The following is a 20,555-nucleotide window of genomic DNA, read 5'->3' as shown; positions in this document are numbered from 1 at the left end:
TTGGATTTTATATATATTTATTATATTTGGAGTAAGTTAAAATTCATTGAATTTCTTGAAATCTTTTTTAAAGAAAACCGATTTAAAAAAAAAAAATATATTGCATATTTTTCTATTAAACCTTTTATTATTTCAAAATTTGGTCTTTGCTCTTTTTATGCTCCCTGCTATAATATGGCCATTTTCAAGTTGAACATGAAGAACTTTCTGTTGAGCCATATTCTCTTAAATCAACACTTCTCAAATTCCACCATCACCGATACCTGGCACTCATTAATTCTTATCCTTCAGTGACTTTTGGGCCTTGATAAGCGATGATCCCCTCCTTATATGTAAATAACTAACAGTAGTTTGTGTGTTCATCATAGAAATATCAACTTCTTTTCGCATTTGTATTAGAAATTATCATAAAATATATTTTTTTAATTAAAAATAAGCAAGTTTATTTTTTTTTATTTTTATTTTTTTTTTAATCTCAAGAATCCTTTGTTCATTTTCAGAATTGTTTCACATTTTGGTGCTTGTACTGCGCTTTCTAGATATTTTTTTCATGTTAAATTCAAGCTTCCTGACATCTTATTTATTAAACTGTTAGGTGGAAGCACAGAATTGTTACAAAACATCCGCCCAATGTTAAGAATAGCTTTGAAAAAAAAATAACATTATTTCATCACGGGTGCATAAGTGCACAAGTACCCACATTTTCTTCGTAAAATCGCTCGAAACAAACAAACAAACAATATATATATATATATATATATATATATATATATATATATATATATATATAATTATGATTTTTGTTTTAGAATTTGTATTATTCGAACTACTATTCTCATCTTAGTTGTATATTCACAACATTTCGGCTGATGTAATCTCCGACCTTCTTCAGAATGAAAACAATCTACTCTTATGGATTAAATAAAAAGTTCGGCTGGAAATTCCGCGCAGGTTCCAGAGTTCGACTAGAAGGTTCCCAAGTTCAAAAGAAGTACCCGAAGAAAGTCGGAGATTACACACCAGAGACGTTGCAACTATAATAAGATGAGCAAATCAGCCCGAACACCAAGAAATATATTTTTATTGAAAAAATTCTGTCTCACGAAATATCAAAAGAAAAACTGTAAATATTTAAAAACTCGAATCGCTGAAAATAGAATGTAAACAACTAATTTGCATAACTTTTTTTACTGAATAATTAGAATCTTAAAAACTAGAATTAATTTAAATATGAATTTAGTCTTGCATTTATATTTATGCATTATTTTAATGGAACTATTAATTTTTTGGCAGAGTTTCATGTCATTTTGCGATAATGAGTTAAGACGAGATTTTGTTGTTTATTGCATATCAACAACACTCGACATATTTTTACTTACCAACTACAAATCAAATTAATCATGCAACAAGCATGACACAAATTTAGCATGCAATATTCAACAGTTTAGATATAAATAACTACCATTTTGCAACCATCGCCAAAAACATGACAAATATTATCTAAATTAATTCACCTTTTTTCTCTCTCGTTTCTGGGTCGGACGTTTACTTCCTCTTGTGAAGTACAAGCATGCGCTTTTTAACACTTCCGGTTTAATATCACACATGCGCATTTTAATACCACTTCCGATTTTTGAAATCACTCTTGTTGTGAATCTATTATTATTTATATCTGTTGACATTAGTTACAAGAAACGATATTAGGCGTGAAATAGATGAATTTTGGTCATTTTTTGTTTTCATTTTAGCTCAGTCTCCCGAGCAGAATGGAAATTAGCACGATTATTCTAAAACGGTGTTTCAAAACTGAAACGTTTTAAACTTTAAAACCATCCTTCCGGTAAGTGCTTAATCGCCAATTTTAATTAATTGTTTTCATTTTAGAAGAGTTCCGTATGTGACAAGGGACAAGAGTTCCGTATGTGCATAGAGTGATCCGCGCTATTTTTTAAATCGTATTTCCAAGTTTAATTAAAGTTGTATGATATGTTTTTTTATTCAATTGTAAAGTTGAAGTAGAGTATAGGTACAAAACACCCTCCCCTCCCCATGTTAAGAATGGCTTTTTAAATAATAACGTTATTTACCTCCGGATCACTCTGCACTAGTATCCCAAGCTCTCCTCCATCCCAATTGTGGCAGATTTGCCGTTTAGTTGTACAAAAAGTTTTGAACCATGTAATCACTAAAAGGGAATTGTTCGTTCGACACCGGTATATATCGCTTAATCATTAAAATTTTACGTAAACAAACGTCTATTTACATTAAGCCTTAATGTAAATAGACGTTTGTTTACGTAAAATTTAATGCAAATAATTTAATAAATAAGGTAAATATTACGGTAAATGTTTATTTTAACTGTACAATGCCGACCATTCTAGTTTGTGGTTTTGGGGTTATCGAGGCCGCTGAAAACAAATCTGGCATTTAAACCCGTCGCAAATTTACCGTTTGCATGGTATTAACACCTGGGACCTGAGATTATTTTGCGCTATTTCACCGCTTTCGTTAACGCTTTTCTTACATGGTGCGTTCGCGCGTGCATGCGCGTAATAAAGTGACTTGTCAGATCGCGGAGGGATATTTACCAAACAAAAAAGCGACCGTAATAGAGGTCAGTGTACCCAATGATACAGGGCTTAACAGAGCTGAGAGGGAAAAGATAACAAAGTATCAAGGAGGTATGATATGAAACGAAATTGGAAATTAAAAGATGTTTCAATTATACCAGTCATCATAGGAGCAACTGGGCTTATGAAAAAGAACTTTAAAAAGTACATAGCAAGCATACCCGGTGAACCAAGTGCAAGTGAAATACAAACGATTGCACTGAAAGGGACGGCTAGAATCCTGAAAAGATCTCTTGGTTGGACTCACTAAAATAGGGGTAAATGTCAGACATCTGGTTGGATGTCCCATCCCCTAGAAGAAAAAGTTTAAGAAAAATGGAAAAAAAAAAGAGAATATCTGTGTGTGATGTTGCCAAGCTAATCAAAAACCTTTATTCCAGTAAAGCAACTGGCCCTGACGGCATTCCAATTATAGTGACGAAAAAGCTTCAACCAAAACCAACTCCCATACTTGCAAAGGTGTTTAAGCTTTTTCTTAAGGAGAATTGCTTCCCAAAACTCTGGAAAACTTCATCAGTATGGCTTATATTTAAGAATTTAGGTGATCGGTCATCTCCCTCTCAGTATAGACCAATAAGTCTCCTGTGCGCCATGAGTAAGTTGCTGGAATCTGTGTTAAATAGAGAAGTAGTCAATCATCTCAGCAAAAATAACCTTCTTCGTGACATGCAATATGGTTTCTGTTCTGCTAGATCTGCAGCCTAGGATTAGTGAATCTCTTGACGGAGACTTCCTTTCTAGGGTAATTGCCCTATCAAAGGCCTTTGATAGGGCATGGCATAAAAGTCTACTTTACAAAATCTCTAGCTATGGTGTAGCTGGAAATGTCTTTTCAATTGTTAAATTTTTTTGCTCTGATAGGTTCATAAGAGTAGTGGATGATAGGCAAAAATCAGAAGCTCATAGTATTAATGCTGGAGTCCCTCAAGGGTCCATCCTAGGTCCAACTCTCATCCTGATCTACATCAATGATCTTCCAAATCACATCCTTAGATCATTTGTAGACATTTATGCTGATGATACGCACATCAAAGGCCGTAAATGACCAAGTTCTCTCTGATTCTCTCTCCTCTGATCTTGAGCATGTGGTACAATGGAAAAAAAGTGGCTGGTTACTTTTAATGCATCTAAAACCAAGCTTTTATCTTTATATCATCAATGCTCTGATCCCCATCTGGCATCAATTGAAATGAATGGCTCTCCTTTTGAGAAGGCTCCATGTTTTGACAATCTTCTGGGCTTGACCTTTACTCCTGATCTGAAATGGAACACGTACATGTTGTAAAGGTCGCTGAAAAAATGGTGTGATCCTTCTATCGATGAAGTAGATATTTACTTGTTGATGCAATTCTCTACCTATATAAGAGCCAGATACATCCAAAGATGGAGTACTGTTGCTATATCTAGGCAGGAGCTGCTAGAAAGACCTTATCCTGCTTTGACAGAGTCTAAAATAGACTTTGTAGCCTAGTGAGGGATGCCCTTTTTTCTTTTCTGCAGCCTCTTTCTCACAGAAGAGATGTTGTGAGCCTGTCTCTGCTTTATTGCTATTTACATGGCAAGTGCTTGTCTGAACTCCAATTTATGGTCCCCCCCTCGCCAAACTTTCACGAAAAAACACCCGTTTAGCTTAAACCACTATCAATAATTTCCTCCATTCTTTATCTGTGCCTAAATCTAAATGTAAATTCCATGAACAAAGCTTCTCTCTTAGAACTGCACACCTGTGGAACTTTCTTCCGTTTCTCTGCTTTCCAACTGACTACAATATGGTTGTCTTCAAGTTCAATGTAAACAAGTTCTTGATGAGCTGTCTACTTAAGTAATCCAATTTAACAAATTTTCACTACTAACGATTACTATGATATTGTCCCATTTTGTACACTCATTAACCTTTCTCCTCGTGTGGCCTCTGGGCCTTGATAAGTGGTAACTCCGTTGTAAAAAAAAAGAAATATTATTTCATGATATTCTTAAGGTTAACTATCACACACACACAAAACTAGGTTGGATCCATACAACCCCCCCCCACCCCCGCCACATATTTTTTCTTTTTGTCTTTTTTTCAATGGATAATTTGCCATATTATTAAAAAACAAATTTCAGTATTTGTAAAGAGTGCTCAATTTCCCTCATGTTGGAACCACTCGACAAGACCCCCCCCCTCTCTTATATAAAAGAATTTTCATTTATTAATATAAGGGCAATGATATTATCTAATGTATTCCCTATCATTTTCTCTGGTTGCCATGTTTGTTTTCACACTCAGGAAAAAGGTGCTTGTTAAGATGGTCGACTGATCGATTTTTTGTATATGTAGTTTTAAGCAAAAACAGCAGTACTTAATTGTCATGTCAAAAATCTATATCCCTATAAATTCGTTTTTCTTTTGGGTGTATTGATATTCATATTAAAAAACCCCTTTTCTACTTATTTAAAAAGAAAATACAATTTTCTTATATATGGGTTGTGGAATTGCATCCATCTGCAAAAGATCTAGCTAATTTGCATATTTTTTTAAACATTCATTTTAATTAATTTCCTATTAGTTTTTTTTCGGTTTTCTTATGGGGTGATCATCTTTATTTAACTATTACGTGTAATTATATTCATGCAGATATTCTACATGATTTATACTTGCGTAATATTTGCATAAAACGTTTACAGGAAACACAAAATTGTTTCCATATATATTTATATATACGTATATATTTTTGTTGCACAGATTTTGCCTACCAAACTCCTCCTAGAGTTTTTGGTCTACGGACATAAAATTTCATATATAAGATGTTTGAATCCATGCAAAACTTTATATTTGGGTTTTAGCCTGGAAAAATCCGTGCAAAAGTGTGAAAATTAAGAAAAAATGAAATTTGCCAGGTGAAGGTCGAATGCCGCCATTACGAATGCATAATGTAGTTAATATTGGTTCATGTTTTAATTTTTAGCCTTGCAGTAAACATGTTTTCATAGCCCAGTCATTTATGGCAGAGGCAAAATAAATCGTGAGCTGAACGTTTTTGTTTCGATTCTCAATGGTGGCGCATGAGTTTTTTTTTTTTTTTAATCATTATTATATATTGCATCCAATCTATCTATCTATCTATCTACATCTATAAAAGTGTAAATGTCTGTCTGTCTTTTCTCTATGGTAATTAAGGAAGACTATTATACAAAAATACATTACTTTACATATTCACACTTTTTAATATATACATATGCACATAACCTTATGGACAGTATATAGGGCCCGAGCAAAGCCGGGCGAAACTGCTAGTAGTAATATATTAGTAAAAAAAAAAAGTCTATCGCTATGGTCTAAAACAAAATATCAGCCATTAAAGGGGCAAAACAGGAGATAAGTATGTTCCCTGTATTCACAATCTTCAAGGGAAAATGCGATTCCCTCCAACCATTTTCCATAAAAATTACTTTTAACTAGTGATGGGACGATTCCAATATTTTTCCCTAATTCCGATACAATTACTAATTCCGATACAATTACTAATTTCGTGCTAAATTCCTGATTCTTTATAAATCTCAAATTATTTAACTACAAGATTGTTATTTTCCCCGATTTTCATAAACACATGTTAAATATGCAGATGTTTTCCTAAATGTCAAAATACACTTGTGGACGATGATCTATCGATTTTAGCTTTACTGGTATTTTAAAATCAATAAATATTTATTATTTTATCATTATTACCAGCAATGCAAGATTTTATTTCAACAACAAAAAAAAAAAAGACAATTAAAAGAATCGTTTTAGCATCGGAAAATGGGCATCAATTTTTCTGATTCCAATACAGATTCCGATACTCCCAAATCTTCTGATTTTTCCGATTCCTGATTCCGATTAATCATCCCAATACTACTTTTAACTATAAATAATTTCTACTGAATAAATTTTTGTAATTTTTGGATATATTACTATTTTTGATATAACAAATAAGTACTTTTGTTTTTGCTAAAAACCACATATTTTAAAAAATCGATCTGTCAAATCTATCTTAACAAGCACCAAAAAAAATAAATAGTAAACAAATAATTATTACCAAACACAAGGAAATTAACATTTCTACCTACTTGCACATGAAAAAATGTGCAGCAAGTCTGGAATTTAACCTAATTATAAAATAAAAATGCAGAAAGTCCTTGTGTACATTCTTGTGATGGCTACGATATACTATTAATCGGTAAAAATCGTAAAACAATGATTTTTTTATATATAAAAAAACCTACTTGATCAATTTATGTGATTGTTGGAATATGATATTATTTTCGTTCTGTGACAGGTACATACATCATAAAGATTGTTGTATTTTTTGTTTTTAATCAGGTTGAATTCTGGATGAAAGCTAACATGTTTTTAAGTTTTTGAAACCGTTTTTTATTTACATTTAATTTTTCATTTTGTCCTGTAATCAGATCATATTTTAATACGATCTGATTACAGGACAAAATGAAAATTTGCTGCCTCAAGTTACCAGATCTCCCAAAGTTTTAACTTTTTTTCATAATTTTCTCCTTTCAATTAGGCAGATAATAAATTTGATTGCAATTTGAACAGTTATTTGCTGCATGTTTGTTTTTCACCTCAAATGACGAAAAACTTATCAAACTTTGATTATTTCTAGAAAGTCGGCAGCGACCACTGCGAAAAGTTTTAACATCATACTTGGACGAAATCTTATATTGGAATAAAAACGTTTTCAAACAAAGAGAATTATTCAGGTAGGTAAAAAAATAACTTTTTCTTCCTAGAGTAACGGTTACTTGTTCAATATATATATTTTTTTACCCTTTTTTTGTTTTTTTGGACATGTTAATTATATTATGTACAATCATCGTATATTTAAGACATTCCAATAAATTAAAACTTTTCCAGAATTTGAACTGAGCTGTTCTTTTTATTTTTTGTAACTCTAACCTAAGTTTAAGGTTTAGTTCAGTGGAACTTTTGCATAGTTCATAAAACTCAAACTTCAGGACTACCAGGTCTGCAGGAAGTCCTCCTTGGACGTCACAACTATTTATTAACCTGCAAATGGAGGTATTTACCCCCTCTCCCCCCTGCACCAATTGTCCTGTCGGTAGGACCATAAATTTCCTTACTGCAATCCATGTAGAAGGTACCCTCAATCTCCGAAAACAGAATTCCTGGTGGCTGAGCCCATTTGGCCCTTATTTCAGATAGACAGGAGATCAGAGGCCTTATCTGATCAATCAGCTAATCATATCATGCTCTACTTCACAGACGACCAGAGGATCATGGATCCTGATGGATTTTCATCCAAGACTTATTAGACGAGTAGTTCTTATACTACTACATTGCCAGCACTATGGTGAGGAAGAGTTGAACTTTGGGAGTGTTTTGTTATTCACTGTAGCTGGTTTTATATTCATATTAGCATGGCAAAATCGATAGTTAATTGCTGTTTGCAAAGGTTTGCACTGACATACTGAACAAAAGATGATATTATTATTCAATGGAAACTAGCTGAAATCAAGGCTGTGCAATTTATGATCTTGATTATGATTATGATTTGTTATGATATGATTTTCTGCAGCATAGACGTATAATGCTTTGTGGACGTGCCACTGGTGATCTGGTTGTTAAATGTGATTCTCCAGAATCTTTTAGAACTATTTTAATTGCAAGAATTAGGAATGGATGAAGTAAGTTCAGTGAATTTCTGTTATTACTAACCAGCAGGGTATTACCACTCTGCTGAACCTCATCAACAAATCCACCAGAACTCACACCAGTAAACTAAGAAATTACCTTGAAACTGGAATTAACTAGATTTATCTGCTCTTGTATAATAATAATAATAATAATCTATATATATAAAAGACTAAACGGCTGCACGCGTTTTTGTATGCCTAGCAAAGGCTTTTTTTGCTGGTGTTTTCGGGGGGGGGGTACTATTCTTTAGAACTTTTTATATACTCCCTAGATAATAATATCTACGATTTCTGAAGGGACATTGTATCTAGATTTATTTACATCGACTTTTATAAAATCCACGCTATTCCATCCTCTCGCGTGTTTGTTCATGCTTTTTGTATAAAAGCAAAACTGAATCAAAAGCGAAGGTATCTTCCTGCCCTTTCATGCCGGGATGTCCAGAAAGCAATCGGCTTTGATCAAGGGAGGGGAGGACCCTCATATCAGACAATTGCTATTCAATTGGACACTTCCTTTTTATGGGGAGTTGGTTTTCCCCAACATTGTGGGGAAATGAAACGGCGAAAAGCTTAACTGGCCTCCAACCAACATTCGTTTCTGCAAGTCAACTTTTTGATTGACATTGATAAATTTCAACGCTTTTCACTTCCTATGTCTCCCTAGCATAGCGGTAAAATGTCACGTTTTCTTTCACTTTCTTTTCTGCCTTCGGGTTCATTTTTTTCTTTTACACGTGCAAACACCCAGGCAATGCTGGATACTCCCGCTAGTAATAAATAAATTGAAATAAAGGATCCCCTCCCCCACATGCACTTTTTTTTTTTTTTTTTTTTTTTTTTGAGAATTTTTCCACACCTACAACCACTGAGCATCACTTTGGTGTTGGTCCTATTGACTCTCAGACCTTTACTTTTCATAATCTCTCAAGTCTTTAACACGTACACTTTCATTGTTTCACTGATCAGTATCACAAATATCAGCATAAAACATCTCTTCTGAACAACCCATATGAAAGACAACGCTTCTTAAACACAAATAAAAAGCAATGGATACTGTACAAATCCTTGATGATTAACTCTCTCTTTAACATAAAATATGTGCTGTTAATTCTAACATTGAGCAGTTCTGTACATTATTAAACAATCACTTGTTTGTCCTAAGTTATGCAACACCAACAAGACAACATCTCTTGGCATTTTATCAAAAAATTTTTTCTTAATCTACATCCAGGTTGTTCTTCTTACTAAGATTTTATTTTGCGTTTGTCATTGCATCAGTAATACTGTGCCCAGGCATAAAACCAAACTGAGTTCATCTATTTGCTGCTCAGTCATTCTTTTCACCTACTGTAATTATCTCTATCTAGAAGTATCAATAAAAATTAAGTGATTCATTTTATTTTTGTTTTTAATTTATTTTTGTTAAATCTTAATTCATAACACCGTGATCTAATGTGTGTAATTGTGTTCCATAGTTTATTTCAATGTAAGACCTCTTTATGTAAATGTTTCAAATCTTAAGCATTGATTATTTGATACAGCTACTATTTTATAGAGGTTTTACCTCAAAATATAATACAGAACACAATTACACATGTTTACATACCGGTAGAAATTGAGACTGAATCAAGTAAGATTTTTGCTGTCATCCTCAACACTGATTGAAAGTTTTCTAAAGTTTCAGTTTATTTTCATGTCATATATAAGGTTGACATCATTAGGAATGCTGACTTCCATTATTCTATATCAGCTGTGTTTTCTAAGTATGTATCTGTAGGGATTGCATAGTCATAGTGGATAGTGTATCGATTATTTCCTACAGTTCTTTCTGGTGTGTGTTCCGAGAACTTGCTGCTACACTGAATGTTTTCACTTTTTTTTTTTCAATGACCTCCTACATTCTCTTCCCAGAACAGTCCAACCTATAACATGATCATCCCTTAACTTGATTACTTTACCTTCGTATTCATTTAACCGTCTGCCTTTCATCACCCATCCACTTTCTTCCTCTGTAAATAAAATTTCATGTACAAAAATTTTTTTTAATTTCTGAAGTAATTCCTCCTTACAAGATTATGATTGGCTGGTTAAACCATAAACACTGACTGGTAGAGCCACTTGGAGATGTCAAAAGGTATGCAAACCTCATGCTAGGAACAGTAGCTTCAACTACTTTACTCATGCAGTACAGTGACTTACCAGATTATTACTCAAAATTATGGCAAAAACTTACTCAGCTACTGCAATGATATATATCCCTTTCACAGAATATATTAATGGTGACAGAACAACCTCACAAGCAAAAAAAAAAGAATCTAACAAAGAACATTAGAAAGATGTTATTTACAGAAAGTAAGAAATTTCTTTTCTTTCTCTCCATATTTTAAACTTAATAAAAAACATTTTTATTCAATTCTTCCATAAAATAAGAATTTCTCCCTTCCTCTTGTTAATACCAGGGTGTCGGAGTCGGATTTCTAAGAGTACTAGAAGTCGGAGTCTGCGTCAGGATTTTTTATCTGACTCCGACTCCTTAATTCCAATAAATTAATTTTTTTACATGGTTTTCTTGTCTGGTTTTACCAGTTGCACAATTTAGCAGTTTTTATATCGTTTTGCTTTTATTTTTGGAGATATATCATATTTTGTACTGTATTGCAATGCTTCCACTTCATCAAGATATTTCGGTCCATCGGATCACTGCAAATCCTGTTTTGGTAAGCTGTTTTCATTTTGGTTGTGACGTCACACAGGATCAATGAAAATTTTGTCTTTGAGTGAGACTACTGTGGATTACATCGGATAACAATCAGATTGTAATCCGAAAGTTATCCAGTTGCTGAATCAAATGGAATTTGGCAATTGGATTAGTCCGGGATTGATCCGGAATTACATCCTTATCTGAAAAAAAAAAACGGGCATAAATCAATAAGAAGCAACCCATGCTACAATAGCCCTTTATAACTTTTTTTTTTTTTTTACATAGACGTCACTACTTATCAAGGCCCGGAGGCCACTCTAGGATAAGGGTTACAGACTGCACAGTAGTCAATGGGACAATATCGTAGTAATCGTTAGTAGTGTAAATTGGATTACTTAAGGGGACGGCTCATCAAGAATTTGTTTATGTTGAACTTGAAGATGACCAAATTGCAGTCAGCTGGAAAGGAGGCAAACGGAAGAGAGTTCCACTGGCGCACAGTTTTAAGAAAGAATCTTTATTCATGAAATCTACGTTTAGGTATAGATAAAGAGTGGGGGAAATTATTGATTGTGGATTCAGCTAGACAAGTGTTTTTTTGTAAAAGTTTGGCGAGAGGAGACCATAAGTTGGAACTCAGATGAACACCTGCCATGAAAATAACGATAGAGAAGAGACAAGCTCATAACGTCTCTTCTGTAGGAAAGAGGTTACAGGGAAAAAAAAAGGGCATCCCCTCCTAGTCTACGAAGTCTATTTTGAACTTTGTTGAGGCAAGATAAGGTCTTTCTAGCAACTCCTTTTCAGATATGTCAACAGTACTCAATTCTTGGATGTACTTGGCTCTTATATAGGTAGAGAATTGCATCAGATATATCTACTGGAGTGGTAGAAGGATCCCACCATTTTTCCAGCGACCTTGGCAACTGATTTGATGTACGTGTTCCATCTCAGATTAGGAATAAAGGTCAAGCCCAGAAGCTTGTCAAAAGATAGAGCCTCCCCAAGATGAGAGCCATTCATTTAAATTGATGCCAGATGGGGATCAGAGCATTTATGATGGAAAGATAAAAGCTTGGCTTTAGATGCACTAAAACTAACCAGTCACCTCTTTCCCCGTTGCACCACATGCTGAAGATCAGAGGAAAGAGAATCAGAGAGAACTTGGTCTTAAATGTCTACGAATGATCTTAGGGTGTGATTTGAAAGCATTGATGTAGATCAGGAAGAAAGTTGGACGCCGGCATTAATACTATGAGCTTCTGATTTCTCCCCATCAACTACTACTCTTATGAACCTATCAGACAGAAATAATTTAATAATTGAGAAAACATTTCCAGCTATACTGTAACTGGAGATCTGGTGAAGTAGGAATTGGAGTCGGACTTTTACCATCTGACTCCACAACCCTGGTTAATATATAGAAAATTTATTGTCTCTGCAAATTGGAATAATTTTTTTCTCCCTGTGGATACATTAGTAAAATGGAACAGATTTCGGAATTAACAAAAGTACTACAAGACACTTGACAACAGCAATTCTAACAACAACAATTGAAACCACAAAAACAACACCTACAACAGTAGAGGTTCGAAAAGTTATTTAAACAATAAGCAAAAGAAAATAAATTACTTTTGGAAGATGTATTATCTAGAACCATAAAATCACCAGGTGCCAGGATATTTTCAGCTGAAGAAATTTCAAATTTATTACCAGAATTTAAATATGACTCAGATATTACTTCAATGTTTCCAGCTTATTTGCATAGATTTGAAGCCATATTATGAAAATATGTGAAGAATGGTCTGATGTAGAAAAAAATCACGCTATTGTTACAAAAATTGGGAACAGAAAAAAATACTAACTGCGCAAATTAAATTCTTCCAAAAAATGAAAGGTAATGGCGGAATGCCAGTATCTAATAAATATTAAAAAATATAATTGGATTGAAGAGAAAATCATATCATGAATACAGACAATAAGACAAAAGTTGAATCCAAATAAAGAAAAAAATATTATATGCAATGCGATTCATGTAGTAGGAGTGTTTCTTTAAGGATAAAATATGCTTTAATTGTGGATGTGTAAGTCATAAAAATTCCATTATCTGACAAAACCGAGATAAGTAAAAACAAAATTGCAATCGTAAGTAAACATAGTTTTGTCTAAAAATGAAATGCAGGAGGGTCAAAAAAAAAAGTACCTAAATATAAAAATAAATGGGCAAACTGTAAAATTATTACTTGATTAAGGAGGGATTATCTCGGTAATTAACGAAGAAACTTGGAAAAAAATAGGTTTTCCATAATTAATGAACACAGAAAAAATTGCCAGAAAGATATCGGGTACAAAATTAAAGTTTAAAGGGGGACTAAAATATAACATTTCGTTCATGGTAAAAACTCAGTCTATGTATCTGTTTGGTCTAGACTGGATTGTATTGTTTAATTTATGAGAATTCCCAATCAATTCTTTCAGTATTGTATATATATATACACGTTTGTAAAGACCCAATTCTGTTGTGTGTGTGGGTGTTTATAAAATATTCTTTGAATAAATGTGCGTATACAGAGTGTATACATGGCCTAACTGAATGTTTGTTGGTTCTATCTCGACCATATGTTGTCTTATCTACATATATCTGTAACAGTCTATTTTACGGCCCGTGATCAGTCTAAGTGTTGATGCGTGCATGTGTGTTAGACATGTATTTACGACATACCTTTTAACTGCGCCATTGACCCTCTACCTTTTGGCCTACCTGGGATGTCATCTGTCCTTGGATGGAGCTTCAACCTGTTGGACAAAGACATTTCAAGTGATCCAAGGCGATGATTGGTTTTCTATAAAGATTTTATTTTACTTTCCAGGTGTTATTACGCAGAAGAATGGAAAGTGAGTATCTCTGGCCTATTGGTTTCTCCTAGTTTCCACTTTGAGACACATCACCTCCCTCTCAGTATGCAGGGTAAGATCCATCTAACTCATCCGCTCTGTTTGACAGCTGTTCAGACCTTCCGGTGCAAACTTGACCAGTTCACAGTTTGACAAGGTCTGACATGTTTTGATAACCTTATCAAAACATAGGTTCACATCTTTTGTTTACTTTGTCAGTTATATATAGATAGATATAGATAGATAGATAAACAGCTAAACAGATAAATACACAGATAATTAGATAAACTGATGGATAGACAAATGACATAATTTCTCTTCTGCTTAGTCAATTATATAATATCAGTAACAAAGTTTACATAGAGAAAAATAAAATGAAGCAAACGTAAAGATTTATGAATTTAAAATGTGATTCCTTTGTTTTTCAGAAGGACTTGGTCTGTGCACAAAAACAGAAGTTGACTTTGACGTCACATTTATTGCCAGCAGAGTTAATGTTTGCAAGAAAAATTTCCTCTTCCAGTGAGGAAACTATCAATAAAAAAAAACAGATGGCTAAAGTCAGGTGACTGAGTTTTTTCAAAAACTTTAGGACTGAAAGAATGTTTTGGGAATGAAGAAATAGTAGCCAAGAGAATTGGACATGTCATATATGACATAATAAAAGGAAACAAATTTCCGTGCAAAAAACATTGGAATCAATTGAGAACCAGGCACACTACAGAGGCCATGGAGATACTGAAATGATTCCAATGAAAGTATTATATGATTTGTTTGAAATTCTTGTTCCTATAAGTCAGCATTCTTTAATGGAGGTATCCTCAAACTCCAGGCCAGAAGTACCAGTGTGTCAAACGTTACCATGATAAGGAAGATTTAGTAAGAAAAAACTCAAAAGATTATATCCAAATTCTTAATATTTTCTCTTTTAAGAAAATATTAAATTTAAATTTCATGGAAAAATTAGTTCAAAGGGAAGTGATGTAATAAATATGAGTACATCTGGGTTTTTCCTCTTTACAAGATAAGGATTGGCTGGTTAAGCCATAAATACCATTCAACAAAGTCAACTCCATTTTCATACTTTTGTTATAACAGTTGATGTTTTTTCTTTTAATTTTTATTCTATTGAACTATTGAATGGTCGTTTTCTTCTTCTTGAAAGGTTGGCCATCTTAATTTTGTGTTGCACATGGACAATTAGGCTGTGAGCTGTAAATGCACATTATATGGTTTTCATCATGTTTTGATATTTAAGCTACTACAAGTGCCCCAAACTCTTACATGTTCAGCATCTCAAGTGGTTTCACCAAATATAGCATGTCACCTCTTACATGTCTCAATATTCTCAGCACTAAAGAGCATGAGAGACTAAAGAAGACCTAGTCTGAGTGCATAAGAAATGGTAACTTCATGTAGCATGATTGATATCAACCCTTTGGATCAGATTGCTTCACGAGCAGGCATGGGACATAGTCCTGGGCATTTGAAGCACCAAAACCAGATGATAAAATTAATAAAAATATTAGTTAAACAAATGTTTTGATTTGAGTCTTTTATATTTTCTGGTTGTTCACTTTTTATTTGAATTTGTTCTCTACATTCTTTTGTATAACACATGTTCATATGTGTTTGGGAAAGACTATTGAATTTTTTATTATCTTGCAGCATTGGTATCAAGCACATAGACGTCAAAGCCGTTGTTGATGGAAAAGAAAACTATTTGTTTACTGACAAAAATTCTACGCAATCATGGCATTTCACATTGCTCAGCAGAAACATTTCGTCTGGCCAAACATAATCAGACTGAAGCTATTGTCCCAATGTGGAATGTGCTGAAAGATATAATTGGAACCATTTCGCAGCAACATTGCAAAGAAAAACCTTTTTATCAGTTGGAAGAACATAATATTGAATGCGCCAGCCACCTGCATCACCAGTTTACACCCCAACAACAACTTGTGTCTTATGTTCAACAGGAATTCTACAAGCTGGGTTACATGAGTTTGGATTTTTACCAGCTTTCCTCTAATCATGATGCATCATCTGGCAGCAGAGATTTGCTCTTGGCCTTTGGTTGGCTCTTATGTCGTATAGATTTTTTTGGTACGCTCTTGAAGAGAATGTCTTTCCCAGAAAACCTGGCACTAGAACTCACCGACACAAATGTTCTGATTAGTAATGGAGGGATGCAAAAATGTCCTCCTACGTGGAATATAGTTGACTGTGTTAAGCATCTGACTTTGGTTCATGGTAAGTTGATGTTGACTTGTCGGCATCTGCATGCATTACAAAAAGAACAAAATAGATTGATGCACAAGTTGCATTTATCTACGCAGGGAATATCATTGCAACCTGGCTTAAATCATCTGACTCGAACAGAGGCCAAACATTTGCGTTCACAAACTGAAGAAAAACTTACATCTCAGTTCGAAAATTTAAATTCTAAAATTGAAGACATTTTAAACTGGAAAAAATCCGAGAATGTATTTTGGAAATGGATGGAGAGTGTTATAGCATTGAAAACATTGGATTCAGAGAAAGTTATTTCTCAAAGTAATTCTGATGAAAATAATTTAAAAAGCCTTGGGCTCTGTATTCCTATGAGTGACAAGCTATGTCTCCAAGAGGCTAAGAAAAAGCTAAATGAAACCCTCATCCAGTATGACCAGTATGTCAATCACCTTGATGAGCTTTGGCACAAAAAACAACCGACTTTTCCAACCCAAGTGCACAGGCAAATTACAAAAGATATCGATGAAAAATTGAAAGACTTGGATGCCAAAAATAATGAAAGTTATTCACAAAAAAAATTAGCTATTGTACATCAAACAACAAATCAGTATAAGTATTGCTTTGATGATCCAAAGTCACAGATAAGCCATATGACAGCCACACAAAAAAATCATAGCACAATTATTAAAAAGAAAGATTCTATAGAAGAAAATATCGCTTATGTAAATGAGAAAAATGGCAGAACTAAGAAAAAATTAAAATTAGAACTTGACTCAATTTCTTCAGAATTTCAAAATTTGATATGCATTCCTGTTTATAATTAAACAGTTAATCCGTAACATTTGTCTGAAATAAATTGTTGTTACTCTGGACATCAAAATGGCTTAATATATTTTGTGATACTTAAAAAAATTATTAAATCTACAAAAATTAATTTGTATTTAGATTATTAAGGCTACTATTCTTGTTTTCAGTGTTATTTTCTAGTGTATGCTGGCCAAACCTCACCCTCCAAACACTACAAAGTTTATTCACACAAAATAATTGTTTTTTACTGACAAATTGTTAAGACAGTAGGATATAAAATGTTTTAAAGAATGTGATGTTCAAAGTGTCAAAATGTAAAATTTTCCTAAACAACAAAAGGAAAGCAACAAAGGACAACACATAATCTTTTTACACATATGCATACACTTGTGTTATCGCTAGTGGGCAAGCAAGAAACAAATTAAATAATAAATCTTTTTGTACATACATGCATGGTCTAGTCTTCATTCTTTAATTGTCGCATTTACATGGGATTCATTCCCTGCATCGTTGTCTAGTGGCTGTTAATTGGCTGTTTAAGTTATGTGAATAAAACTCATACATATAATGATGGGTCTATTTCCGTTTGCTGCCAAGTAGTCTTGACATGTACTTAATCTAACATTCCTGAAATTCATACTAATTAACATGATCTCTATTTATTGGCATAGGGTCTCAATATATAATGCAAGGAGCATTCTAGGAGAAAGTGTTTTAGCATGTAAGAAGAAGTTGGGTATTTATGTTCATTTTGGCTGTTGCCAAGAAAGTTGTTTGTATGTTGAAGGCAATTACATACACGTTTGTTACAGCAAGCACGTGATGCATGTGTAAGTGAATAGGCATGAAGAGTGTGTGTGTGCATTAGTGTGCCTTTGTTTTGTTTGTGAGAAAATGCATGTTGGTGTGCAAGAGTGTTTAGTTAATAATAATCTATATATATAAAAATGTAAATGTTGGTTCGTTCTAAAATAATAAAACCCTATTTCTACATTACCAATTTATTTGAAATTTTCAGACAACCCATTTTTAGAGTCGAGGTATGTTTTTATGTTATTAAAATAAATTTACCTCGCGATTTATAAAAATATATTAAATAAAATAAAAATATTTTTCTTAAATGCGAACCTGTGGTCAAATTTTATTTCCGGTAGAATGCACGTGGAAATAATTTCATTACGATTTTGCATGACAACAGTTTCACTGCTACATCGCTAAAGTATAATAGGCATCTCTTATTTTTACATTTTTTATTTCATTTGTTTATCCAAAATTTACATTTTCATTTGTTTATTTCATCCATCAAAAAATAAGTTTTATTTGTTTGTTTCTGTTTTATGGCATCTCGCATTCCAAAAGTCCATTTTTTTTTCGATCGAATTCATTTGCTTTCTTCGTCACGTGTTCTTTCCGTTTATTTTCTATTTATTTTTTTTAATTTTTAATTCCTTGGTAAGTTTCTTTTTTTTCCAATTTGCTGTTTTTTTTTTCTTCCATTTTTTTTAAATTTAAATTTCAAGTGTTTAGATTAAATCCAAAAAAAGTAGTATCCATTTGCTTCGATTGCTTCGACCGATTTCATTTGCTGTACTTTTTTTTATTTAACCACTTTCCGGCAATTTGTGCTAATTCATTTCTTTTTATTTATGTTATTACAATAAATTAACCTCGCGATTTATAAAAATATATTAAATAAAATAAAAATATTTTTCTTAAATGCGAACCTGTGGTCAAATTTTATTTCCGGTAGAATGCACGTGGAAATGATTTCATTACAATTTTGCATGACAACAGTTTCACTGCTACATTGCTAAAGTATAATAGGCATCTCTTATTTTTACATTTTTTATTTCATTTGTTTATCCAAAATTTACATTTTCATTTGTTTATTTCATCCATCAAAAAATAAGTTTTATTTGTTTGTTTCTGTTTTATGGCATCTCGCATTCCAAAAGTCCATTCCTTGGTAAGTTTCTTTTTTTTCCAATTTGCTGTTTTTTTTTTCTTCCATTTTTTTTTAAATTTAAATTTCAAGTGTTTAGATTAAATCCAAAAAAAATAGTATCCATTTGCTTCGATTGCTTCGACCGATTTCATTTGCTGTATTTTTTTTTTTATATATAACTTCATATTTAACCACTTTCCGGCAATTTGTGCTAATTCATTTTTTTCTTATTTAATTTAAAAGTGTTTTGGTTACCGCCTTTTTGCCCCCCCCCGCCATTTATATTCCCCCCCCCCCCTGCCATTTTTAGTCTTTCCCACGTGTTACAAGTGATTCTTGGTAAGTTTCTTTCGATAAATCTGTCTCAATAACTTCATATTTGAACTTATCTCGATTTACAGGATTTAACATTTTTTCAGATTCTTCAATTAAAAATAAACAACAAAACACTTTTTTTAAATAAATATATTTCTCACAAAATCTATTTGGCTGCAAATAAAAAACTTAGCCTTATTTGACCATACATTTGTTGACCGGCCAATACATTGCGAAATAAATCAAACAAATATCTTTTTCAGATTTCTCTTTTTTTTCCGATTCCTAAATTAACAATAAGCAAAAAAAAAATTTAGGAAAAAATTATTTCCAAATCTATTTGGATACAAGAAGTACAGAAGTACATATAAAATAATTGGCCTTATTTGATGTTACAGCTCAATTAAAAATAAGCACAAAAAGGAAAATTAAAAAAATATATTTTTACACATTGTGCTTATTTGAACATAAGTTCTCAATAGGCTAATTATTTGAGAAAACAATCGAGCAAATATTTTTACATACTTCTCTTTTTTCAGATTCCTCTAACGAAACTAAGCAAAAAATTACAAAAAATCATTTCTACAAATCTATTTTAATGCAAAGATAACTACAGGACTACAAACAAAGAAAAAGAAATTGCTCTTAATTGACCGTACAGCTCAATTAACAATAAGCAAAAGATATAAGAAAATAAAAAACAAATTAAAAAATATATTGCTTCAAATGTATTTTGAAGCTATATAAGGAATTTCAGATTCCTGAATTGAAAATAAACAAAAAAAAAAAAAATTACAAAAAGTCATTATTTCTACAACATGACTACAAACAAAGAAAAAGAAATTGCTCTTAATTGACCGTACAGCTCAATTAACAATAAGCAAAAGATATAAGAAAAAAAAAAAAAATATTGCTTCAAATCTATTTTGAAGCTATATAAGGAATTTCAGATTCCTGAATTGAAAATAAGCAAAAAAAAAAAAAAATTACAAAAAAATCATTATTTCTACAAATCTACTTTGACACAAGGAAAACTACATGACTACAAAGAAAAAAAATTGCTCTTAATTGACCATACAGCTCAATCACCAATAACTAACAAAAAAAAAAGAAAAATATAACATATTAAAAAAAAAAATTGCTCCAAATCTATTTGGAAGCAAAGAAAGGATTTTCAGATTCCTCAATTGAAAATAAGCAAAAAACACAGAAAATATTTCTACAAATCTATTTGTAAGCAAGGAAAATTGCTGAACCGTCTGCAAAAAAAAAGGTCTTAATTGACCATACATATCTCGACAGATAAATATTAACAATAAGCAAAAGATATAAG

At 32.6% G+C, this 20,555-nt stretch overlaps 2 protein-coding genes across 22 annotated transcripts in view; one reads left to right on the top strand and one right to left on the bottom strand.

The window, feature by feature from the left end:
- LOC145259895 (STE20-related kinase adapter protein alpha-like) overlaps window positions 1-1,649 on the bottom strand; it is an 88,517-nt gene extending 86,868 nt beyond the window's left edge. For 5 of the 19 annotated variants that reach the window (XM_080117808.1, XM_080117804.1, XM_080117811.1 and 2 more), the window contains exon 1: window positions 1,515-1,649. The gene's annotated coding sequence lies outside the window, so the exon portion shown is untranslated. Of the gene's footprint in view, window positions 1-1,379 lie in introns of all 19 variants that reach the window. The other 14 variants (XM_080117803.1, XM_080117794.1, XM_080117796.1 and 11 more) reach the window with 12 other exon arrangements.
- Window positions 1,650-1,699: 50 nt separating this feature from the next.
- On the top strand, window positions 1,700-17,409 carry LOC145259894 (tubulin epsilon and delta complex protein 1-like). Of its 3 annotated transcripts, none has more exons than XM_080117792.1 (4): window positions 1,700-1,840; window positions 7,271-7,367; window positions 13,896-13,920; window positions 15,589-17,035. In XM_080117792.1, the coding sequence occupies exon 4, from the start codon at window positions 15,627-15,629 to the stop codon at window positions 16,977-16,979; it is 1,353 nt and encodes a 450-aa protein (XP_079973918.1). In that variant the 5' UTR covers window positions 1,700-1,840; window positions 7,271-7,367; window positions 13,896-13,920; window positions 15,589-15,626; the 3' UTR covers window positions 16,980-17,035. The 3 variants fall into 3 exon arrangements, with proteins under 3 accessions (XP_079973918.1, XP_079973919.1, XP_079973917.1); XM_080117793.1 differs by having other exon boundaries at window positions 13,896-13,993; XM_080117791.1 differs by lacking the exon at window positions 13,896-13,920 and having other exon boundaries at window positions 15,589-17,409.
- Window positions 17,410-20,555: the final 3,146 nt, after the last annotated feature.

This window comes from Euprymna scolopes, chromosome 35 (assembly GCF_053919585.1).
Source record: "Euprymna scolopes isolate OS-2025 chromosome 35, ASM5391958v1, whole genome shotgun sequence".
NCBI lineage: Eukaryota > Metazoa > Mollusca > Cephalopoda > Sepiida > Sepiolidae > Euprymna > Euprymna scolopes.
Note: the sequence above shows the minus strand (reverse complement) of the source record. Positions and strands in the feature narration are given on the sequence as shown.